Source organism: Schistocerca cancellata, chromosome 1, assembly GCF_023864275.1.
Source record: "Schistocerca cancellata isolate TAMUIC-IGC-003103 chromosome 1, iqSchCanc2.1, whole genome shotgun sequence".
Classification (NCBI taxonomy): domain Eukaryota; kingdom Metazoa; phylum Arthropoda; class Insecta; order Orthoptera; family Acrididae; genus Schistocerca; species Schistocerca cancellata.
In genome coordinates, this window is record NC_064626.1 from 1252250980 (window position 1) to 1252278408 (window position 27429).

The 27429-nt window shown below is 38.4% G+C and overlaps 1 protein-coding gene across 1 annotated transcript in view; it reads left to right on the plus strand.

Annotated features, from left to right (window-relative positions):
- LOC126094923 (Down syndrome cell adhesion molecule-like protein Dscam2) overlaps positions 1-27429 on the plus strand; it is an 873814-nt gene that overhangs the window by 668936 nt on the left and 177449 nt on the right. The window contains exons 15-17 of the mRNA XM_049909573.1: positions 5273-5392; positions 6694-6870; positions 25982-26123. Of these exons, the coding sequence (XP_049765530.1) occupies positions 5273-5392; positions 6694-6870; positions 25982-26123 (439 nt within the window). The remainder of the gene's footprint in view (positions 1-5272; positions 5393-6693; positions 6871-25981; positions 26124-27429) is intronic.

The window sequence follows — 27429 nt, forward strand, 5'->3', positions numbered from 1 at the left end:
GAAAAAATCAGCAGTTTTGTTTTGATTAATACCATTTTTGACAAACAGTCCAGTATCTGGTCAGTGTTTTCCCAATGAAATGGGTCATTACTGGGAACTCTGCCGTAGAGAGTGTAGATCTTTCTAGAACTCAAGTTAGAACTTCTGCATTCTGTTCACCATTTATAACCCTAGTTTCACCTGCACTTCCAGAGCTACATTGTTCATTGTTAATGTTTTGAACCACAACTTTGCCTGAATTTTCAAAGGCATGAAGTGCATGTTTGCATTTACCTTTAAAGTAGGTGTCCTGTTGCAGTAATTAAGTTTGCTTCCTCTATGTCTTTTTTCTTCCATTTTCTTTTGATATGCAGCACCATTTAACCTACATCATCCAATCATACCACTGTAGTGAACTGAAAAAAAAAAGAAAAAAAAGAACCATGATTTTGAGTGTGGTAAAATGAACATACGTTGTTTATGTATAAAATGCAACAAACTTCACCATGACCAGTTCCAATTTTCATATTAAATGACTTAAACAAGCAAGCCCCTTCACCCTATCAGTCATCAGTATAGTATTGATAGGACATTCACAGTCACAATCAACTTTCAAGACAATATACACCTGATAGCTTTGGCTTCTGTTTATATAAACAATGACTATATCAGTTCTTTTTATTCACAACTCAATAGGATGAATATGTATACCGTCACAGTACATAATCAGTGTCCAAAGTATTCACACACTGGTTTGAAAGAGAAATTCAAGAAATACACCACATGTCAATGGAAACTTAAGGTTGGAATAACAACAATATAATGTAAAGATGACCAGTTGTGCTGCAGACAGGTACAATGAAAAGACTGTTACACATGCAGCTATCAACCACTGCCTTCCTCGGCAAAGAAAACATACACATATTTGCACAAACAAGCACAGCTCATGCACACTTAGCTGCTTTGATTGAGTCACATGGATACACTGGAAGTATGAGTGATGGTAACAAATTCCTCTATATGCTGTCATTCTGTTAATACATGAACATGGCATCTGAACAGATTTAAACATAATTCAGGCTTGTTATACATTCCTGAACTTCAGCATAGATGTATCTCAGATAACTTCTGATCACAGACTCCTTACATAGAGTTGTTTATGGTGTGTTACCTCAATGCACACTCTCGCATAGATGTTAGCATGTTAAGAGTGATACTGATTAGGCACCCTTCCAAATAGATGATACTTCTAAGATTTCTAGGCCCAGACAAAGGTTTTGTGGTGGAGTGTGCTATATAAAGACAGGTGTGTGAACATATTCTGATTTCAGAAACTACATAATTGTTTGAAAAACTGCTAGGTTAAATTTTACTAATTTGGATGACCTATATGTTATGCAGTAATTTAGTTTACAAAATATATAGCAGTTAAGAAAATGCAAAAGATTATGGAACCGCTTTGTATATCCACATTGGTAATAATTCATTTACAGGTGCCGCCTATAGATTTATAATCAATACTTACTTATGCAGTTTCTTAATTAAAGGTTCAGTTGATTAGTGAAAGGCATTAACTGACTTGGAGGAAATAGGGCAGTGAAAGTACAGTAGTAAATTCTGGAATCTAGTAAGTGTAGTGGCTTGATCTGTGATGGGAAATATAGTTTTTCTTTTTTTAAACTTTAACAGTAATAATCTAGTGAGGTAATGAACAGGTCATCAAACAGAATTTCAGCACCCTTCTAACCTGCTATCTTACCATATCACTTTCACTGGGATTTTCATTTTGAGAGAAGTACAATGGGACTTTGTGTTGTTCTTATATGTATCATAACTCTTCTCTTAGTTGCATTGTTCAAACAGAGACCAAGTGATGTCAAGCAGTGGTTAAGATAGTCAACTGGTGTTTGGGAGGAGGGTTCTCAAATCCTAATCTGGCCATCATAGAAATTTTATATAGTTGCGGTAGTGTTTTATGTGCCCACCATTTGTACAATGTTTCATAATGTTGGATGGTTATTTGATATTATGCAATGTTTATCTGCCATTCCAGATTTTTTTGATTATGTATTTAATTACATTTCCATATAATAGAGGGAAACATTCCACGTGGGAAAAATATATCTAAAAACAAAGATGATGTAACTTACCAAACGAAAGAGTTGGTATGTTGATAGACACACAAACAAACACAAACACACACACAAAATTCAAGCTTTCACAACCCGCAGTTGCTTCATCAGCAAAGAGGGAAGGAGAGGCAAGGCTGCGGTCCTCCAGCCTCGGACAGCTTCTTGTTGTGTCCCTTCGTCAGATTTTAGCAGGGTTATTTGTCGGCGCATTTTCTCGCTGTGGCATGCCGATTGGGCTGCTCTTACAGACAACAAGCTTCGGGCCTTGAAACCTCTTCCCGTGGCTTGGACGTCCTCCTCACGCCCTTCTCGGCGGGAGGAGGTAGTTTTGGCCCGGTTAAGAATTGGACACTGCCAGTTCAGCCATCGCCATCTGCTGACGGCTGCGACGGCGCCTTTCTGCCCATGTGGGCAATTGCTGACGGTCCGCCACATTTTAATGTCCTGCCTGGATTTTAACGCACTGCGTCTCGATCTTAACCTGCCATGTACTTTAGATGCCGTTTTAGCGGATGACCCACGAGCAGCTGCTCGTGTTCTTCGTTTTATCAATTTGACAAACCTCACTAAGGACATTTGATGATGCTGTTTTTTAATCCTATGCCTGTCAGTCTGTCTTTTATCGTGTTTTCCCTTTTAGTTGTTGTTTTAAACTTGTGCCTCGCGGTGCATTCTTAACGTCGTCAGGGCGCTAATGACCATTGAAGTTGTGCGTCCTAAAACCACAAAAAAAAAGGGGGGGGGAAGGAGAGAGAAAGACGAAAGGATGTGGGTTTTAAGGGAGAGGGTAAGGAGTCATTCCAATCCTGGGAGCGGAAAAGGACAGGTATACACTCGCGCGCGCGCACACACACATACCCATTCGCACATATACAGACACAAGCAGACATTTGTAAAGGCAAAGAGATTGGGCAGAGATTTCAGTTGAGGTGGAAGTCTGCCCAAACTCTTTGCTTTTACAAATGACTGCTTGTGTCTGTATATGTGCGGATGGATATAAGTGTGTGTGCGCGAGTGTATATCTGTCCTTTTTTCCCCCTAAGGTAAGTCTTTCCGCTCCCGGGATGGGAATGACTCCTTAGCCTCTCCCTTAAAACCCACATCCTTTTGTCTTTCCCTCTCCATCCCTCTTTGCAATGAAGCAACCGTGGATAGCGAAAGCTTGAATTTTGTGTGTGTGTTTGTGTTTGTTTGTGTGTCTATCAACATTCCAACTCTTTCGTTTGGTAAGTTACATCATCTTTGTTTTTAGATATAATTACATTTCCACTTGTAGATGAATTTTACTTCAGTTCACAATATTACCAAAAACAGATGGCATGGCTTACAGACATGAACAGCCACAGGCTCCACAAAATAAAGCAGTCTCCTGGATACCATTGCTTTTGGAGGTACAGTCTTGAAGGCAACATAATTTTCCCTTCGTCTTACTTGTAGAAGGGCAATTTGCTAAGACTGCAGGGTCAGAAGAACCCACCTGTAGTGAGGACAAGGGACCAGAAATTCTCTCTTGCAATTTGTATTTTTCAAGTGTATTTCTTTTGATATAATATTATTTTTCCATGACAAACACAAAACAATACACTACAAATAAATATATATAATATAATTTCTTATTTACTGCCCCCTTTTAGCACCTGTCAAAATGCAGATATTAATTCATTATCAATGAAATAAATTAGCCAATACCATGAAACGCTGGATCTTGTGGTACAATCCATGAGATGTTACTGAACAGTTTGTCCAGACCACTGTGGTCAGTATTTTGAACAACTACTATAAATAGGTAATAACCACCTCTGATCTGTAAAGAATTATGACACATGAAAACAAAGTTGGGTTAGTTGATAATAAAATATATGCTGTCTTAGATTCCTTGTATCAAAACATTCATCCGACACCCATGGACAACTTACCTCAGATTTTTGGCAGGATCTATGTTTGTAGATAATATGGGAGCCACCAGATAAATATCAGGTACCACGTATCTTCATACAAGATAAGTCTTATACATGTTGTCTTTTTTTTGTTTATTAGGCTTCATTTTGCAATTGCAGTTTGGTACTGAAAAAAAAAAGTGTAGACGATCAGCATGTTGCTATATTTACAAATGCATGTGTAATGTGAGTATAAAATAACCTTTTCCACATCATTATGATTAATTGTACAAATGATTCATGGAATATGAAACAAGTTATATATGATCTCTTGTGACTGTAATAAAATTCATATTTAGAACAAACACATTTCGCTTTATTTTAAAGCACCTTCAGCAATAAGATTTTTTTGTATCCTACTTCATTCCTGTCATTCATCTAAACATAGAAGTTTGATTTTAATACACTGCTCTTTAATGACAGGGAATATATTTTTGGACTGAAATTTTCACTCTACAGCAGAGTGCACTGATATGAAACTTCCTGGCAGATTAAAATTGTGTGCCAAACCGAGACTCGAACTTGGGCCCTTCACCTTACATAGGCAAGTGCTCTACCAACTGAGCTAGCTACCCAAATATGATTCATGACCTGTCATCACAGCTTTACTTCCACCGGTACCTCGTCTTCTCACTTCCAAACTTCAAAGAAGGTCTTCTGCAGACCTTGCAGGACTAAGACTCCTGGATGAAACAATATTGCAGAGACACTGCTTAGCCACATCGTGGGGGATCTTTCCAGAATTAAATTTTCACTCTGTAGTGGAGTGTGTGCTGAAATGAAAGTTCCTGACAGATTAAAATTATGTGCTAGACCGAGACTCAAACTCAGGGCCTTTGCTTTCTGGCGAGAGTAAAGCCCTGATGACGGGTTGTGTGCGTGCTTGGGTAGCTCAGTTGGTAGTGCACTTGCCTGCAAAAGGCAAAGGTTTCAAGTTCGAGTCCTGGTCCAGCACACAGTTTTAATCTGCCAGGAAATTTGAATATATTCCTGTTTTCATCTTTTGTACATCTATGTAAGTGTATAACTTTTATTACTTATAAAAGAAAGCTTATTTGCCACACAAGCATATCTCAGTGCACTAGGTGTGAAATCACTTACATAAATTAGACCTTAACAGTGGAAGACTGCAATAAAACAATTACACAATTTTTCAGGTGTATGTTAAGCTTCCTGGCTCATTTATAGGCTAGTAGTTTTATTCCTTTCATTACTGTTTTACAGTTTCCCCACGATGGCTTGTTGAACCACAGGATGTGTCTACACTAGCTGGCAATCCGCTCCTTGTTAATTGCAAGGCAGAGGGCTATCCTCAGCCAGTTGTCTCGTGGCTGCATGGTCAAGGTGAGATTAGTAATGTGCTTGAGTTCATCTTGCTGTGAGCTGCAGAGTGCACTTATCACACAACATACAAATATTTTATCTCACTACTTCCTAAAGCAGCATGTCAGACTGGAATAATTCTTCCTCATTTGTGAATATATGATGAATATATTGACATGATGATGAATATATTGACATGATCAGCCTTAAGCCTCAATTAACAGTCTGCTTTGCTGCCTTTATCCTTCCCTTGTGTCAGCCATTCTGCACCTGTAGAATATTCTGAGATACTCTCTCCTGATTTTTTAAATTTGCATCTGACTTGTTTTGTCACATTTCATAATATTTTCACACCTCATGCAGCTACACACACACACACACACACACACACACACACACACACACACAGAGAGAGAGAGAGAGAGAGAGAGAGAGAGAGAGAGAGAGTGTGTGTTATTTCATAATGATGGTTTTATGATTACTTTACAAATTATTGTAATGTCATTTTATAAATTTCAAAATGAAAACTGTTTCATGAATTTGCCGAAAAGAAAAAAGATTGGGTTACAGTTTCTGTTTAAATTTTAATTTTTATATTTCAGACAAATTAATAATGATTTTAGTAAAAGTTGATTTACTGACTTGTCACAGTTCTCTTTCAAGTATGTGAAGAACTTATGTGCCATATCTCCCCACTTACGTACAGACTATTGTTTATTTTGCATGGAAGGCAGTATTTTCCATAAATGCAACAGAAAAAAGAAGTGATGTAAAATATATTTCAATTTTAATGTAGTCAGTGATTCCAAATGAGTACAGGAATGTCCTGTTACATAATTACCCATTAATGTGCTGATTTTGTGTTCGCTTTCTTATGTAGCATACAACAAATGGCTCATATTCAAACAAAACAGATGTTTATACAGTATGGGAACATACAGTGTAGTTTTAGTCTCTAAGTCACAGCTAAGGAAGGATTCATATTCTTTGTATGCTCTTCCTTCTTCACTTCAAATGTTTCACTCTCCTTTCCTTATTGACACAGAAAGCTGTTCCTCTTTGTACTTAGTTTATAAACCACATATTTTTTATCTTACCTCGTTTATACAAACATCAGTTAAGCAAGCTAATATTTTCATCATAGTATCTTCTACAGTGGACTGTTACTGGATGCCATGTATCTCAGGAACTAGAAATCACTTTAGATTTTGATAAACTGACTTTACAGTCATTGCTGATAAATGGAAATTAATTTTACTATTGTTGAAGATGTGGTTTCTTTAATTCATAGAATGCTCTCTTGCTGTTTTGTTTTACTTTAGGTGGGAAAGCATCAGACTTTCAGTCGCTGGATACATCAGAGGTTCACATCATGGTGTTGTCAAATGGGACCCTATCAATCCCAGCAGCAAATTCAGAAGATGAGGGTTTCTATCTCTGCCGTGCTGATAATGGGATTGGGGCTGGTCTCAGTAAGGTTGTGAAGATAACAGTGAATGGTAACAGAATAAACTTAGTTATAGTCAATAGCCATACATCAATGTGCTCCAGTGAAAGAAATAAAATATACCTTTGACACTCTTCCTAGAGTTAATTTGTTTTTATTACTTTTTTGTTCATTCTGTTAATCACCTTAGCTGTAAATTTGCTACAATATGGAATGACTTGGTGTTCCCTTTTTTAAAAAACACAAACATAATAATTTGTTTTTACATATACATTGAGGTGACAAAAGTCATAAGATACCTCCTAATATCATGCTGGACCTCCTTTTGTGCAGAGTAGTTCACCAATGCAACGTGGCATGGACTCATCAAGTCATAGAAAGTATCCTGCAGAAATACTGCGCCATGCTTCCTCTATAGCCATCCATAGTTGCAAAAGTGTTGCCAGTGCAGGCTCTTGTGCATGAACTGAACTCTTTGATTATGTCCCATAAATGTCTGATACGATTCTTGTCAGGTGATCTGGATGACCAAACCATTCTCTCAAACTGTCCAGAAAGTTTTTCAAATCGCTCACAAACAGATGTGGCACATTGATGTGGCACATTGTCATCCATAAAAAGGCCATCATTTTTGGGAACTTGAAGTTCATTAATGTCTGGAAGTGGTCTCCAAGTAGCTCAACATAAGCAGTTACAATCAGTGATTGGTTCAGGTGGGCCACAGGATGCAGTGTGTTTCATGTAACACTGTTATGGAGCCACCACCAGCTTGCCCAGCGCCTTGTTGATAACTTGGGTCCATGGCTGCATTTTCTCTGCACCACACACAAATCCTATCAGGACTCATCTGACCAAGCCATGATTTTCCGACTAGCATCCAACCAATGTAGTCACAGGCCCAGGAGAAGCACTGCAGGCAATTTTATGTTGTTAGTAAACAGGGTGTATACAAGCCGGGACATCCGGGAAAAACCCGGGAATTTTTTCATCCGGGAGAAATACGGGAAAAACCCGGGATTTTTTTAGAATTCCGGGAACTTTTCCTTGTTTTAGTTACCAGGTTAAATTTTTGTGATTTTTACTGATAAGAACCTATACTCTAACGAAGGATATTACTGTATCCCGCTTCTTCAGAATAATGCTGCAGCAAAAAACATGGAACGAGAGGAAAAAAAAAAATAAATAAATAAAACTTAAGTTGCAAAGGAAATGCGCCGTATACAACAACAAAACACAGTGCACATACAAGCGTCTGCCAACCAAAGTGTCTCAAAGGCTTTAGGAAGAATATGCAGTCTTCCTAACAACAAATTGCTTCCGATGAGCGTGACATGACAGCTGTTTACATTTGATTCATTTGAGCAGTTGCGGGCGGGCTCTTGCACATGCGCAGCTGAGTTGCCTATGAGTAGTTCCATCTCCCGCTTCTGGCTATAGATGCGTGGCTGGGCGCCACTATCTAAATTGCTCCGGTTCGGAAATGTCGTAGATCCAGGGCTGATGCACAGAGCAGTCTGAGTTGTAGTGGGGAGGTGGGTAGTCTCCACGTGACCTGAGTTTATGTTTAGTGATTTTGCTGTTTCCTGTTAAATGAAAACAAAACGGATTTCTGTGGCCAGAAGCTACCAAATGAATTAAAATACGTTCACATAATTACGGAAGGCTAAAATGTTGTTTGTTTCAGGTTTTATTTCCACCTTTCTAACAGCCAGGCATTAATCACCTTGCAGAACAATGAAGTTATTTTTGTCGGTTTGCTAAAGAGATTTGGCTTTTATTAATATTTTGCGCTGATTCAATTTATTTGAAACGAAGTATTTAATTTCACACTGTTGGCTAGTTTCAACTGTTCGCTGCATTTCAAGTGCACGTTTTCCATCTTCTAGCTTGTATGGCATTATGCCATAATAAAGAACCAAACGTGAGATAATACAGTACTGGTACTCAAGGAAATTTACATCCGAATCTGGACATAAGATTGTGCACTTTAAACCGAATTATGTATTTTAGTATAGGTCACGAAATTCCAATGCTCCTGAATTATCCTTTGATGTCTTGTTTCTTTTATGACATAATGTAAGATCTTTTAATATTTTACACCTACGAACATGCGGGCTTCCTGCGTCATCGTAGCTGCGCAGGCGCAGTGACGCCTGTTATATGGCGCTCTCTGGCAACTGCTGAAACGAACCAATTTCTAACACGTCACGGGAAAATATTGCGAATGGTGGTTTGAAAAGTGTTACTTTCAAAGTAAATTTCCTTTTACGCAAGATGAACTATGTGCGAGGATGTACGATAAATTTATTAAATCACAGAGCGTTTGACTCTCATTTAAAAATCAACTCTTTGAGGACGACCATCTAGAAGAATTTCGAGCCCAGAAGATCAGACATTTATGTCGCGTATCTTGAAGTGTAACACGCGCAAGATGATCAGCATTATATGTGGAAGCTTAGCCTCTCTTGCAGCTTATTAATCTTTGAGACCAATATTATTTGTGAAAGCTTTTTTTTTCCTAGCAAAACTATGCATATTAATTTAAACGATTAACTTTTCTTTTTGTGTGTTCGCGCTACTTAAGAGTGATCTTGCTATTGGTTGACTATACTACGTGTCCTGTGCTGTCATCAGCTGCCGAGATCACGTGACATGAGCTATGATTGGCTTACAAAAGTGCGCCGCAATCTCAATTTCATTGCTTCGGAAAGTAACATGCAGTGTTTCGTAGAATTCGAATTTGTACTTCCGTAAAACGAAGAAATGCAGCGTACGTGTTGCTGCACATCAAAGATCTTTCCAAAACGTGTTTTTTTTTCCCTCCTTGGGTTTCGTTTTCTAAAGTGCCTGCAAATTCTACGTCTGTGTAGAAAACCATAAACATTCTAAGGATTGATAAGTTGTACAGTGCCGAGGAAAAGTATACTGTCATTTAACACAGAGAAAGTGTATTTTCGCCCGGGAGAAAGCGTATTTTAAACCGGGAAATCCGGGAATTTTTTTTCCTTGTCCACGTATACACCCTGGTAAAGGTCGCATCGATCATATGTTACCACAGCCTATTAACATCAAATTTCACCACACTGTCCTAACGGATGTAAGTCACACGTTGGTTTCTGTGGTTATTTCACACAGTGTTGATAGTGTATTAGCACTGACAGCTCTAAGCAAACATTAAGTGAAGACCGTCGGCCACTGCATTGTCCGTGGTGAGAGGTAATGCCTGAAATTTGGTATTCTCAGCACACTCTTGACACTATGGATCACAGAATATTGAATTTCTTAATGATTTCCAAAATGTAATGTTCCATGCCTCTAGCTCCAACTACCATTCAGCATTCAAAATCTTTTAATTCCTGTAGTGTGGCCATAATCATGTGAGGAATGAATCACCTGAGTACAAATGACAGCCCCACCAATTCACTGTTCCAAGATGGCCGCCGAGTAAGTGACGCCAGAAACTATTTCCAGAAAGTTAAGTGATTTAGACAGGAATATAATTTAGTTTAACACCGACAACAAATTAAATACATGCATTAGTGTATCGTTTAGTCTTGCCGTTAAAGGTTTCACTTTTCTTTGCGTATTTTTTCAGAAAACACGAAAAGATCGTAACTTCGCGAAGTCGCGTTTAGGCTTAAATTTTGTAAACGTGTTTGTTTCACGGTAATTTGACTAGTTTCTCGGTAACAAATAAGTAAACTACCGTAAATAGCGCATAACTTCATTGTTTTAATACAGATTTCAGATAACAGCGTAACTTTATACCAGAAACTTGCTTATATACATTTGTTTATAGGCCTAATTCTAGTAACGTTTTTGGAGAATCAAACTTAAAGTATCTCGTTTAATTGTCCTTTTTTTCATTCCATCGAGTGAAATATATAATAAATAGCGTATACCTTCATTGTTTTAATACAGATCTCAGAAAAACAGCGGAATTTTAAATCAGAAACTTGATTATATACATTTGTAAATAGGCTTAATTCTTGTAACGTCTTTTTTCATTTTCGGTAATTTAATTGATTTATTCTAGCTAAAGTATTATTTTTGCCATGGGTGAGAAGTGCCTGACTTGCCGTAGAATTGTTAGTTCTGGGGTTTGGTGTGGTGGATGCAGTAGTTTTTTTCACTGGGGGGACTGCAGTGGCGTGGGTGTCGGGAAAGTGGATCAGGCTCATCAGTGATTATGTAGGATTTGCAGCAGAGATAAGAAGATAGTGGAACAGGAGGGGAAAATTGCTGCCCTTCAGGCTGAGCTAGGTCAAGCTAGGGAAGATCTGGACAGGTTAAGGAGGGAGAAGGGCAAAGAGAGGTGGGAAGTGGCAACAGGTAACAGAAAGAACAGGCCTAGAACTAAGTCTGACAGTTTTGTGGTGAATGTCAAAAATAAGTTTGACCTGTTGCTTCAGTTAGAAACTGATGAGCCTCAAGCAGAGTTAGGTGTAGACGGGACACAACAAACTTTCAATAGGAAATTGAAAAAGAATGTAGGAAAGTCATTGAAAAGGAAGAAAGTTTTGTTGTTAGGCAGTTCTCATGCCAGAGGTGTAGGCCAACTTCTGCAGGAGGAATTAGGACCAGAATACCAGGTCACAATTTTTTTCAAACCAAGTGCTAGTCTGGATCAGGTGACAGAGGATTTAGGTTCACTCTGTAAAGGATTTACCAGGGAAGACACCGTGGTTATTGTGGGAGGGCCAGGGAACAGCATCGACAGAGATCCTGGGTACAGCATAGAGTGTGACCTGGTAAAGATTGCTTCGGCATCGAGACACACCAATGTTGAATTTGTATCTGCCCTGAGATGCCATGACTGGCCTCATTTGAACTCTTCTGTTGGGAGAGTTAATTTGGAGTTGGAACAGCTGCTTGGGTCGGGTGCGGGGGCTCATATTGGTGTGGTTCCTGTTGATTCTCTCAGTAGGTGGGACTATACCAGGCACGGCCTACATCTCAACAGGAAAGGGAAGGGGAAACTGGCTGGGGTAAATAGCAGGAAATTTAAGGGGCTCCGGAACGCCCTATACTTGCAATGTTAAAATAACGCTTATAAATTACATCTTTCCTCACAAAGTATTTGAGGTAGGAAGTTGAACTTTTTACAGATTATTTATTGGAATATGGGCTACAACTTAACACAGGGATTTTACAAAATTTTAGTTCAGTTATTAAAGATGATTTTTTTTTCAATTGTAATGAAAATTCACAACATTTTTTTTGCAATTTTTTATTTATATATTCAAAAATATACAGTTTTTTGGAAAAAAGCTGTGTTAAATTATGCAGAAGGTACTGTGTAACATTTACTGAAAGTTTGAAACAAATATGTTTGGAAGATCCTTAGAAAACATGTAATTAGTATGAGAAAATAAAAGTTTTGGGAATCGAGTGACAAAGATTGGATTAACTTTTTAGTGCATTCCAGGTCCATAGGATGGATTATCTTCATCCTCTGCAAACTCCTCCTCCAGCTTCCTCTTGTTCCTCCTCCTGTTTACTCTTGCTTGTATTTCTAGACTCTTTACAGCCCTGTCTGCAGCCCGAAGGTGTTCCTTGTCTAAAGCAAGCATCACTCGTACCATGTTAGAACCTATCTTCATTCCCATATTTCTAAATACCTTGCACCTTACAATGTTGCCACCATTGAAAGTCGCAACAGCATCATACACACCAAAGTGAAGTGTTTCTATTCCAACAAATACAGTCTTGGGGATTCTCGACCATATAACACTATTTACACTTTCATTGGGGTTTTGAGTTTTTCCGTGAATACACTTTTTCAACAGTTCAGGTGCTGCTAAGTCTCTGAAAATAGGTTTTATCACCTCCATTGTTGCATGAGGCAGACTATTCTTATGAGTGGACACTTCACCAGTTAGCAATCCTTTGTTATATTTACACCAACTGTCTTCTTCTTTGGGACACAAGCTATGTTGGGGATTTTCATCGGTTGAAGAAGTATGAAAAAAAAGAGCCCAAACAGCCTTCTTCATTTCGTCGACACTTTGTGTATTTTGCCTAATAGCCATTCCATAATAGTTCTGTATTTTGTCAATTACACTGTCAGTTAACCTTCCCTTCCCATCCAACCCTTTACCATCACTGAGTTTTTGTTTTTTGTACGAAGCTTTCAGTCGCCGAAGTCTTGTTCCCATTCGCTTCTGTACGTGTCCAGTACACTCAAATTTCTGCACTACAACATCATCACCATAGGGCTTCAGTCCTTGAACATGTTTGAAACTTTTAGAATCACCGTAACCAAGGTAATTAACATATCGCACTTTATCACACGCCTCAGAACGCTGGAATATACTGGCGACACCAGCCACTTCCATTCCTCCACTACTGCCACTATAGTTAGCTTTGCAATTATTTTCATGTGTACCTTTATATTTTTGTGGACATCTACAATACTTTGATATTACTGCTACATCTAAAACTTTCCCTGTATACATACTGGTGGCAGATACTACACCATGAAGAGATGTGTGTCCCCGTTTATGCCAGGTATCATCGAACGCTGCAGTCAAATCTCTGTTACCATTATTTTCCATTACTGCCTCTTCCACAGCGTTCTTCATAGATTCTATACAGACATCTTCTACTTTAGACCCTATTAATTTATTATAGGTCGTAAACTTGGTTGTGGGATTTGGAAGATTCATGATGCCACAGAAAATTGCACCTGCAGTAGCACCGTTACCAACTGAACGCAAGGAATAAACAAATCTAATGTTGTGTTCGTAGATTTTGCTACCATTTTCTTCAGTTGCAGTTACTGCAACACTGTTCCAAAAGGTGGTCATGTATGAACACTTATCACATTTCAGTTGTATTTCACTAGCAAGTCCTACGTGCTTTATTATGGAGAGTTCCAGACCAACTTCACTACAATGAATACATCTTACACAGTTTGAAAAAATTCCTTTGAGAACCAACATATCAAATATTTCATTCACATCCGATTCGCCCATAAAACATTCATAGTTTTCACTCATTGAAACAAGCTTCTTCTGTGAAGTATTTTCTTTCCCACTTTCACTGCTATGGGCAGGTGTACTTGAGAGGTTAGGTTCACTCACTTGGTTATTGTCTTTATTGTTTACAGTAATAATAACACATACCTTTGGCTTTCCAACATTTCTCCTTTTCTTAAAAGCCTTCAGAGGATTTCTAATAACGTTAATTTTACTCATTATTATACTTCAACAAAACAGAGACTCAAGAAACAGAATTAATTACGAATATTTTCGAGATAATGACAGAATAAATAAACATGAAACAATCGACAATCACACCAGCGATATATATTGAACCATCACAGGTTAGCCACAACACATACTTTATCTCACATCACTAAAATGTACCTGATGAACACGGACGTTAATAATAACACCATAAGACAGCAGTTTAACAGCGCCACAGTGGGTCACGCCCATGTAGAACACATTTCAAAAACATTTTTAAAATAGTTGTAGTCTTCGGAATTGAATAAATTATATATCTATTAAAAGGTAATAGTCTGCAGATTCAGAAAAAGAAAAAAAGTAAAAATTGAACTTTTCATGATTTTGAGCCTTTCCGGTGCCCCTTAAGGGGGGGAGGCACTGCCATGAATGGTAAACTACCAGTGGTTACAGGTGTTGGAGCACTCAACCCAGTTGACAAAATCTGCCTCTCTGAACACCATGTGACCACTGGTATAGGAACTAGGCCTAAGCACAATGAGAAACTCAGACAGGAGAATACTGCAAATGTTAGAATAAGGAAAGGTTCTCATAAAAGTATAATTAAAAATAATGTTAGTATATTTCATCAAAATATTGGGAGTTTAAAGAATAAAATAGATGAGCTTCTGGTTTCTTGAGGAGATTTAGAAGCTGAGGATGAAATAGATATACTATGCCTGTCTGAGCATCACATTGTTACTGATATGGATAAGGTAAATGTAAGTGAATATAAGCTCTCTGCATATGTAATTAGAGAAAATATGGAGAAAGGAGGAGTTGCCATATATGTCAAAAGTTATCATTGTGCAAAAAGTATAGAAACAAAAAAGTTTTGTGTAGAGAAACATATAGAAGCATGTGCCTGTGAGCTTAAATTAAATAAAGGCACATTTATAATTGTAACTGTATATAGGTCCCCATCGGGAAATTTTCATCTATTTCTGAAAAATTTGGACTCCTTGTTGTGCTATCTGTCAGACAGGGGGAAGCAAATTATTATTTGTGGGGACTTCAATGTAAATTGTCTGAAAGAGGGTACTAGGAAAAATGACCTTGAAGTATTACTCGGTTCATTCAATTGGATCACCCGTCATTGATTTTCCTACTCGGGTGGTAAAGGATAGTAGCCCACTGATAGATAACTTTTTTATAGACCAAGATAAGTTTAACCAGATAAATGCTCAGCCTGTTGAGAATAGTCTTTCTGATCATGGTGCACAGCTAGTTACAATATATGACATAGCTCCATTCAGCAGTACTAAACAGTCCTCCAAAGTAGTACGTTCAGTCAACAATTTAACAATTGCAAATTTCAGGGAAAGCCTACAGCAGTTAGACTGGAATGAGGTGTACCATGAACCTGATGCCAATTTAAAATATAATTTATTTCATGACACTTTTGTAAATGTATTTGAAAACTGCTTCCCCAAGAAAATAGTTAAATATACTCGTAACAAACCATGGCTTACTAAGGGTATAAAAATATCTTGTAACCGGAAAAGGAAAATGTATCTGACAGCAAGAAAGAGTAGTGACCCAGAAACTATCAAACATTATAAAAACTACTGTGCTATATTAAGAAAAGTTATTAAAAAATCCAGAAGTATGTGTGTCATGTCTGAAATCAGCAACTCTGATGTTGTTATTGTTGTTGTGGTCTTCAGTCCTGAGACTGGTTTGATGCAGCTCTCCATGCTACCCTATCCTGTGCAAGTTTCTTCATCTCCCAGTACCTACTGCAACCTACATCCTTCTGAATCTGCTTAGTGTATTCATCTCTTGGTCTCCCTCTACGATTTTTACCCTCCACGCTGCCCTCCAATGCTAAATTTGTGATCCCTTGATGCCTCAAAACATGTCCTACCAACCGGTCTCTTCTTCTTGTCAAGTTGTGCCACAGGCTCCTCTTCTCCCCAATTCTATTCAATGCCTCCTCATCAGTTATGTGATCTACCCATCTAATCTTCAGCATTCTTCTGTAGCACCACATTTCGAAAGCTTCTATTCTCTTCCTGTCCAAACTATTTATCATCCATGTTTCACTTCCATACATGGCTACACTCCATACAAATACTTTCAGAAACGACTTCCTGACACTTAAATCTATACTCGATGTTAACAAATTTCTCTTCTTCAGAAACGCTGTCCTTGCCATTGCCAGTCTACATTTTATATCTTCTCTACTTCGACCATCATCAGTTATTTTGCTTCCCAAATAGCAAAACTCCTTTACTACTTTAAGTGTCTCATTTCCTAATCTAATTCCCTCAGCATCACCCGACTCTGATAATAAAATTAAAACAATTTGGACTATTATTAAAAGAGAAACAGGTCAACCAAGAGCACAGGAAGACAGTATTACCATCAAATTGAATGAAAACTTTATGAACAAAAAGTCAGAAGTTGAAAATATTTTTAATAATCATTTTCTAAATGTTGTGGGTATAGTAGGATCCAGGTGTTCATTAGAAGATGCTAGGCTGTTAATGGAAGAGGCCATACCTATGCAATTTGATACAACTGAAATCTCACCCACTTCTCCCTCTGAAATAAGGAAAATAATAAACTTGCTTAAAAGCAAAAACTCACATGCAATTGATGACATTTCCAGCAAAATACTAAAAGCTTGTTCTCAGCAGATAAGTAAGATTCTCAGCCACCTGTGTAATAGCTCTCTGGAACAGGGAATTTTCCCTGATAGACTGAAATATGCTATTGTTATACCTTTGCATAAAAAAGGGGATAGATCTGATGTCAACAATTATCATCCAATCTCCCTTCTAACAGCTTTATCCAAAATTTTTGAGAAAGTAACATATTCAAGAGTAGCTTCACATATTTGTAAAAATAAAGTACTAACAAAATGTCAGTTTGGTTTCCAGAAAGGTTTATCAACAGAAAATGCCATATATGCTTTCACCAATCAAATTTTGAATGATCTGAATAACCGAATACCACCCATTGGGATTTTTTGTGGTATCTCAAAGGCTTTTGATTGTGTAAATCATGAAATTCTGCTACACAAGCTCAAGTATTGTGGCATGAGTGGGACAGTGCACAAATGGTTTAATTCGTACCTAACTGGAAGAGTGCAGAAAGTTGAAATAAGCAGTTCTCATAATATGCAAAGATCAGCACATTCCTCAAACTGGGGAACTATTAAAACTGGAGTTCCACAGGGGTCAGTCTTGGGTCCTTTGTTGTTCTTAATATATATTAATGACTTGCCATTCTATATTCATGAAGAGGCAAAGTTAGTTCTCTTTGCTGATGATACAAGCATAGTAATCACACCTGACAAACAAGAATTAACTGATGAAATTGTCAATAATGTCTTTCAGAAAATTACTAAGTGGTTTCTTGTAAACGGACTTTCATTGAATTTTGATAAGACACAGTACATACAGTTCTGTACAGTAAATGGTATGATGCCATTAATAAATATAGACCTTAATCAGAAGCATATAGCTAAGGTAGAACATTCAAAATTGTTAGGTGTGTCCATTGATGAGAGATTAAATTGGAAGAAACACATTGATGATCTGCTGAAACATTTGAGTTCAGCTACTTATGCAATAAGGGTCATTGCAAATTTTGGTGATAAACATCTTAGTAAATTAGCTTACTATGCCTATTTTCACTCATTGCTTGCATATGGCATCATATTTTGGGGTAATTCATCACTGAGGAATAAAGTATTTATTGCACAAAAGCGTGTAATCAGAATAATAGCTGGAGTCCACCCAAGATCATTTATTTAAGGATCTAGGGATATTCACAGTAGCTTCTCAGTATATATACTCTCTTATGAAATTTGTTATTAACAACCAAGCCCAATTCAAAAGTAATAGCAGTGTGCATAACTACAATACTAGGAGAAAGGATGATCTCCACTATTCAAGATTAAATCTAACTTTGGCACAGAAAGGGGTGAATTATACTGCCACTAAAGTCTTTGGTCACTTACCAAATAGTATCAAAAGCCTGTCAGATAACCAACAAGTATTTAAGAAGACATTAAAAGAATTTCTGAGTGACAACCCCTTCTACTCCATAGAGGAATTTTTAAATATAAATTAAGAAAAAAAAAATTATAAAAAAATTTAAAAAAAAACAAAAAATAAAAAATTTGTTATATTAACTTAATTATGTCATGTATTGGAAAATTTGTCTCGTTCCACGTCATTACGAAATATCGTATTCATGATCCATGGAACTAGTATTAATCTAACCTAATCTACCTTCTGTACATGAATTATCACCATTTGTATGTTTACATATCCATATTCCATGTCTTTTGTCACTGTCACCTCACTGTACACTGATCACACATCTCAGTAATACCAAAAAGCTATGTACCAGGGTGCTCATTTATGACAGAAAATACATCAGCTGAATAAAATGATTTTTGCATCTGGTAGTCCTTCAATTTTCTTTTGTATTCTAGTGTTTCAATTGCTAGACTTTTGATACTGTTGACAAGCGACTAATCATGTGACAAGTGTATAGCGATGGAAAGATATAACTGAGGCACAACATGATATGCAATGATAATAGTATTTCATTGCATGGATATTTACATGGTAAAATGTAGTCGAATTAAGTCGGGTGATGCTGAGGGAATTAGATTAGGAAATGAGACACTTAAAGTAGTAAAGGAGTTATGCTATTTGGGGAGCAAAATAACTGATGATGGTCGAAGTAGAGAGGAGATAAAATGTAGACTGGCAATGGCAAGGAAAGCGTTTCTAAAGAAGAGAAATTTGTTAACATCGAGTATAGATTTAAGTGTCAGGAAGTCATTTCTGAAAGTATTTGTATGGAGTGTAGCCATGTATGGAAGTGAAACATGGACGGTAAATAGTTTGGACAAGAAGAGAATAGAAGCTTTTGAAATGTGGTGCTACAAAAGAATGCTGAAGATTAGATGGGTAGATCACATAACTAATGAGGAAGTATTGAATAGGATTGGGGAGAAGAGAAGTTTGTGGCACAACTTGACCAGAAGAAGGGATCGGTTGGTAGGACATGTTCTGAGGCATCAAGGGATCACCAATTTAGTATTGGAGGGCAGCGTGGAGGGTAAAAATCATAGGGGGAGACCAAGAGATGAATACACTAAGCAGATTCAGAAGGATGTAGGTTGCAGTAGGTACTGGGAGATGAAGAAGCTTGCACAGTATAGAGTAGCATGGAGAGCTGCATCAAACCAGTCTCAGGACTGAAGACAACAACAACAACAACAACAACAACAACAACAACAGGTACACATTCTTCTCCATGCAAGCTAAGAATACACTTACATCTGTAGCCAAGTCAAGTAGCAACGTATGTCACTGGATGTTCCCACAGAGCTCTCCCCCCATAGTGCAGACTACTAAAAGGAAGACGAGTGGGGTCGTTGACTGATTCTGCAGGGGATAATGATGTGAATGACCAGTCATGCCATGGCTGGTACTTTTGCAAAAGACAATCAAGCTGTTTCTTGAAGTTGCCATGGGAATTATTGAGCACTGAACAGGTGGTATGGCTGTAGCTGACATGGGAAGGGTCCAGTGCATCCACATGGAGAACTATCAGTATGATTGGAGAGACAGGAGTGGAGTGCCAGAGGTGAGGATGTCGTCAGGTGGATGCCACACAAGCCAGAGAAACTTGTATCTGTGTATGTTGAGGGGGCGGTGGAATCAATGTCAGACGGTAATTTATTTGCCGGAGCAAACTTCGATGTGTGTGGTACACATAGAGGCAGTCCATGGAAGAGCGAGGGCCATGAGGAAGCATGAACACAGGGTGTCAATCTGTTTCACATCATGGTTGAAGTCAGAGAAGCCGGAGATGCGATCTTGAGAGATTGGCATTGTGTTAAAATTGTGCCAGGAAATGGTGGTTTAGTTGTCAGTGGTGGTTTAGGGTGAATTGTTCAACTAAAATTGCTCAAAAAGGCATTGTGTTTTGTTTGGTTCCTCCACTGTGTTCTGGGTGTAGTGCTGTAGAGCATCAGCAACTTGTGATAGGCGTGCGGTAGTCAAAAGAGAAACTAAGTGAATATAGCTGATGGGGTTGGTGTGCTGTCATGTGAAGATGGGCGGTGGGTGGCGGTCAAGCTGCATGGTGGTGAGTCATGTGGAAGAGACATGGCAACGGTGTGCTGCACAGTCTGAGGGGCATGTCTGTTGATGCCAGTGGTGGGAAAGTCAGGTGGCGAGGTATGGCATGGTGTACATTGCATCACTGATGTCTGTGACAGTGCAGGTGTTGGGTAGAGTGGGGGTGGGAGTGATTGGATGTCAGGTGAGTGTGACCAGGTGGTGGGCCCAAGGACATGCACGGGGCTCCCACCTCTTGTCATCATGATGGTTGTGTGTCACGGTCATGAGCTGCTCACATGGCAGGGCAAGGGCAGCAGATCAGTCATTATGACATTGAGGGACCAACATGTTCTTCGTGCATAATGTGTCTGATGATGCACGGCAATTGGCATATCATTAGTGAGCTAATAGATGTACGAATTGACTTCCTGTTGTTTGTCCTGAGTGGTTGGTGCACCAGGCAGGGGTGGAGGCACCAGGAATGCACCTTGAATGCAGCAGCCCATGTCCACAGGCAGGAGCATGGCATGTTGTATAATTGGGGAGAGGTGAAAGTGTCGTTAAAAGTCCATCACTAGGTTCAGTTGCGTGATGTGTTTAAGAGAGAGTGTCCATGTAAGATGATGAGATAGTGACCATTATAGGATCTTGGTCATGGATCTGTGAACTGTGATCAATGATCTGGTAGCCTTGTGTGGTTGCAGTGCTGTAGGCTTGTCTTTCATTGACGAACAGTCGAGTGGTAGTGAGTTGATGTCCGAACTTGGGTCTGCTGATAGGTGGTTCATTGTAAGGAAGGAGACAGCTAGCACAGCTGAAAATAAGGTTCTCAGAAGTGGGACCAGCAGAGGTTGAAGCTCCGCATAACACTCATCAAGTCAATGAGATCGTCTTATGCGCACAGTTGGAGATGTAAAGTCCAGTAGTAGTCATTGTTGGTGGAGAGAGAGAGAACATTCGCTGCTACACAGAGTACTGAGGTGACTATAATCGTCTTCTTGAATAGATGAACTTGCTACTTGTTATGGGCACTATCAAGTACTCACAAGACAGGTGACAGTCTATGCAGTGTTCCCAAATTCATGGCTGTGTGGGTGCGACAAACTGGAAATGTTTGATGCAGACCTGAGCACAGCAAGGTCTGTGGCATAACATGACTGCAAGGGAGCAATGCAAATGATTGTTACCTGTGCAGGGTCAGTTGTGGTGTGGCTAGTGGTATTGTGTGCCATGGAAGCAGGTTTTGTTGATGTCGTATGATGGTCATTGCTCCAGGAGGATGTGGTGATGGCAGAGTCAGTGGTAGGGGTATGGAGTCGTTTGGACTTGGTCACTGAGAGGAAATAAGCACGTCAAAGCTCTGAAACTATGGTGCATGGCAGCCAGCAATGTCATCAACAATGTGGACATGTTGTCAATGTTCCACAAACATTCTCAGTATAATTGTTGATTGTGGCACCAAGTGTTACAAACAAGTTGATGATTGTCTAGGATCAGGTTTGAGGTTGGTCCAGAAAAAATTATGTTCCAGATCTATCCTCAGTGCAATGCGAATGTTAAGAATCTGGGTGGCCAGCAGCAGCAAAGGTGGGTGGATCTAATTTGCAGTAGGTGTGGAAGATGCAGTGCCTATAATGAATGAACGCAAATCTGAGGAACCAGAATGTTACACAACAGCTGTTGCCTGGTGTTTCTGCAAGGTGGGAATGGCACTGAGGTCCAACAGTAAATTATTTGTTGCTTTCCATTGTTTGTCACCAATGTCATAATTTAACTGTATTTTTGTTTTGAACCACGGTACTGAGGCTCATCACTTGCACAACTGATCACTGTACATGGTCAAAGAGTCAATTGAGAAGCACTGTACTATCCAGAATGGAAAACATCAGTGTGGCTTGCGAATTTTGGCACATTATAGTAGTGAAGTATCTAGTGCATTATGTATTTGGGATAATTCACAGTCATTGATGGTCATCAATGTAGTGGGTGTATGGTGTACATATGATATAACTGAAGTACGACATAGTACAGAACAATAATAGTGCTTTATTGCATGAATATTTACACAGCAAATGGTACACAGCTGTTCTGCTTGTAAGATAAGAAGGCACTAAAGTCTGTGGTCAAGCCACAGATATTCCACGTATCATACATAAGTGGTATAGTGGATGTTCCCACAAACACTTTCATGCCTGAGAAGTTTACTCCTACTTTCACATCGCAAGTTACTTTGGCTGTTCTGTTCTGTTCTGTTTTAACTTCATATTGCGAACATGATATCAACTATTGAGCGTCAAAATTGTTACATGTTTACAATATATTGCTTGCTTATATCCTAGTTTATAAAAAAGTTGGTACAAAAGATGTGGAATGAATCGTAAATAAGGACTCATGCAAATTACTTGCAGTTTCTGCATTTCACTATGTCTTTAACATAGAAATAGCCAACAAACATCCACAATTGTGCCTTTATATTGGCATAATAACTGACCCCATCAACACTTGATCTTCAGGCACATAGCAAGACAACATTTGAAAATTGTAAGTCTAATCATTTTATAAACAAAAAATTAGATGTGAATTTCACCAAAATGATGCAAATATCTCCATAATACGTAGTAATTTTGCCAAAAATAGGTGCCACATTTTCAGTTTTCAGGTCCCTAGGCACTGTTATGACCTCATTCTCATCACTTGATTAGCCTACCTTGTCACACTGTCAACAGGTCCTTGCTCTCATTTGACAACCATAGTTTACATAGTCAGAATGATTTGTTTAACTCAATGGAGAATGTTTGTGCATACACAAACAGCACTTTTGTGCACAGTAGCACATAGTAGAAGCACATTTCACGATATTTCAGACAATGTTAGTAATATTGGCCAATACGTTTATGAGCAAGGTAACAATTATAGACATAAAAATAGCAAGAAAAATATGACAAGTAATTATGAACTGCAAAAGATGCTAAATGCATCATCAGAATACCTTAAAAGCTATCCATCCAATATCTTATTCTTAATTTGCATAGGTGGTAAATATGGAATTTCTAATATGTATACAAAACATTTCAATGAAAAATATTTAACCTTTTTGTGAGCCATGAGGATGTACTTTCCACTAAATGTATGTCTTTACAGTGTTTAAGGGAATATGTGTTACCAGTTCTGCACACTCCTGGCATCTAGTGACAGTCTGCTGCACCAGCTGTAGTTTCTGTTTGTTGTGAAATATTGTCTTCAGGATTGTGGGAAGGGGAAGCAAAAGTAACTATCTTGTCAGGGATGGCAGGAGGGAAAGCAACTTTTTGCGTGGTGGAATGAGTTCTTTACTCGGCTCAGCAGGCGAAGTGTGAGAGAAACATTGGTGGTTTCGCTAACAGTCATTTATTGAGACATAAGACCCTTTAAACAAACAGAGTAATACCATGGGTTTTAACATGTTTAATTCCTCATGGCTGCAGAGCAGTGGAGTTGTAGTATGCAGCTTCCATTGATCATTGATACAACAATGACTCGTGTTGCAGCAGAGGGCTGGCGGCATATTCTTCCCTTCAGTACCGTGCCGTGACCCACTGTGGCAGCAGTGCGGTCTTCTCCTTGTGAATCACTCATTGCATTCTTAATAAGCAGCTATGGCATGGCATGGAGTGCTCTGTCCCAGAATAAAACCAATGACCCTCAGGTTCAGCGTCTTGCGGTGGAATTCATCAACCTCTAGGTTCAGAGGTGACTCATCTGTTGAGGCCACTGTCCCTTCATCCTCACTAGACCCAAGTAAGTACCACACAAACTTGTTTGTGGTAACGTCTGGGATAGCATCTTCTGCGTTGACTTACTGGTGCAGTACTGACATCTTCTTCTGTCCAGCAGTGTAGCGGCTAAGTCATTGTAGTGAAGTATGACATCTGCTGACTAACCATCAGTCCATCCATCCAGGTGACATTTCTTCATGTCTTCTTTCTCTCCTTGGAGGACCTCCTCAAAGTTCCACCTCACAAAAATGTGTCGGAGGTATTTATTCTGTGTTTTTTCCAATGTCGCGAAGTTTGTAGGGCAGCGACTGAGTCTTCGGTCGTTGATCTATGTTTCTCACATTGGGCAGAAATGTGATCAATGTTGACACACGTGCCGGCTTTCCATTGTTTTGCCTGTATGCTGTTTTGTCCTCTTCTGCATCGTCAGATATGTCACACATGTGAGTTCAGTATGCTGCCAGTTCCTGGAGCATTGACTGCTGATGAATAAATTGAGCTGGTCATTGTTGTCCTTGGAAGAATTGCCCGTCTGCTTGGTCACTGATCTGTCGAACTGCTGACTGCTGCTGTGCAAACTCTGCTGGTCATCGGCCTTCTTATGTTGGGCAGAAACATGACCAGTGTCGACACATGTGCCGGCTTTCCTTGTTCAACTGCTGCTGCTTCTGAATATTGTGGCTTAATGTGTCATAGTCTCTAAAATGTTCACTTAACCTATAATAAGTCTTCATGTATTTTTCTGCCAGATCTCTGCTTTGAACAACCGTAAATGACACATAATTATTATACACAATCATAAATAACACATAATTATTATACATCCTACACCACCAAACAATGGTGTTTTAATTATTATTGGGAAGTATGGTTACCACCAAAGTAGTTTCTGGAAGGGGCTTGTGAAATATATTTACTACAAAATAAATGTGTCATTTGTAGTCCATGGGAAGCATACTTACCACCAATTTAGGGGTATCCCAAAGCTTTGCATAATACGTCTTACCACCTCTGTTTGTACGTGACATCTTGTGGTAGTGCACAGTCCCAGGTGTACAAAAACTGGTGCAACAGTCAGTTTCTGTTTGTCTCGGGATCACTACTGTTAATGGAACACATTGCTTTGCTTTTGAAATATATATTATAGTGACCTGCATCGCCTCACACCTTTGTTGTGTGCTAAAGTTTCAAGGATTGTTTTCACATGGTGATAAATAAACTTTAATATCAGCAACAAAATTATTTAAATAAAATAAAAGAAAACATAAAATAAAAACAGGAAACACTTCATTACAAAAAGTTCACTCAACTTTTTTTATGACTTCTTATATTTATGTCTGCAGATTTTGATGGCTTACTGACCATTTAAATCTGCCTCCTAGTGGATCTACACCACACTGAAACCTATTGTGAATTGGTAACCAGTAATTTTCATATACGTAAATATTTTTATTCATTTTACTTTTTTTAAAATTATTTAAGCCTTTACATTTTTGTGTGTAGTAGGTAGAAAAGTGAATAACACTGCATTTTTACACACATAAATTAAAGTGATGAGAGCTGAAACCTGATGTACATTCTGTAAAGCCTGAAACAAAAAATTGTGGGACATTTCTTTTTAACATAGTAGCAGATCTCAAGAAACTGCAATGCAAAGTATATCTGCTGCACACATTGCATTTCATAATCCCCACACTGAAGGAAAACTCTCTGGCAACAAAGCATCCAACAGCATCAACAATTTCCTTCTCACATGTAACATTGCTTCTGAATTAGTTATGTAAATGGCCTTTCCTTCCATCCGTCACCAATAGAGATTTCCATTATGTGGTTCTACTTGCTATCTGATTCCTTATCCAAACAAATGAACTGCTTTAAAAGTACTTACATATGCCTTCTGGTTCAATAATATGTATGCTATTTGTATTGTGCTTTTTCTTGCTTACGTAGTTCATAAGTAAATACGTAAATCCATTGTCATCTTATTTTCCTTGTCAATACAAAGTGCTTTGTTTGTTGCTTGTATGGTCTTCTATATTGGTGTTGAACTTTGCTCTTTAGGACAAATCAACTTTGCTTTTCAGAGCCTGTGAGCTTTGATGTGATGGAGAAGAATGTAACAGCTCGCCATGGAGAACAAGTAACTCTCAAGTGTGATATTAAAGGTGATCATCCCATACAAGTTGACTGGCTGTTTAATGGGCAAAGATTAAATCACAATTACAGGTCTGTTCCTCAGTATACCTAAGACTTGTAAAAACAGGTATCATAATAGTTACTCAGTTACAAATAACAGTTCTGAGACTTTTTTTTATTTGTATAAGAATGGGGCAATCAAATAGACAAGTATATTTCAAACTTGACATTGTTCAGTTATTTATCTTACTCTGCTTTCATAAAATATAACAAACATATAAATTTCTTTTCACTACTGTAAAATTATGTTCTTGCTTTAATTTGTAGTCAGTACTCATGGCACAATATTCATGTGTCTCTTCTGTCAAGTTGTATTGCAAGAAATATGATGGTCTACAGAACCTCCTCCAATCAAATGTCAAACTCATTTTTACATCAATCAAACTAGAAAAAGAAGTTGCTTACTAGGGTAATTCCTTCAGAATGGTAATAGAAGGAAAAGAGTCAATGAAACATATTAACATGGTTCATCACCAGCAGTGTTATAAATGAATATTTCAATAATTAGGACCATTTCATAACTTCAGTTTCAATTATCATAGTAAATACTTTAATGCCAACTTTGATTTTACATTGCATATTATTTACTGGAGCTTTTAGTTGGTCTAGTTGGATACTTTCTTAGTTTGTTGCATTGCTGAATGCTAAATAAATACTCACTCCTTTTTGTTAAAAAAAAGTAATTATTTGGTTATAAAGGCCACCAATTTTTAAAAAAATTAAAATAAATTTGAACGCGTGACAATTGAATAACCTATTTTTTAACATTCAAATGTTGATGCTGACATTAACTAGCCACATTGATAATAGTAATATGAAGACAATAACTTGTTCTCGAAAGAACAGTTACTGTTGATGACCATGCAGCTTTTCCCTGGAATAAATGATGACTAACTGACAACCTCAGCTGCCGACAGGTGTTGTTGTTATACCTCGATGTGGACAACTGAAAATGTGTGCCCCGACCGGGAATCAAACCTGGGATCTCCTGCATACATGGCAGACACTCTATCCATCTGAGCCACAGGACACAGATGAATAGCGCGACTGCAGGAACTTATCCCTTGCACACTTCCCGTGTGACTCACATTCCCAACAGTCCACAATTCTAGATATGTATTGTACCTTATAGACATTTGTCCACCCACTCATTACTCGCGCACGCTTTGGTGATTCTCATAAGAGTTTGGCAACCTGTGCGCATTTGCACAGATGAAGTTCAATGGCTGGGTAGCCTTTAACTATATATATGAAGACAGTAACTTGTTCTCGAAAGAATAGTTACTGTTGATGACCGTGCAGCTTTTCCCTGGAATAAATTATGACTAACTGACAA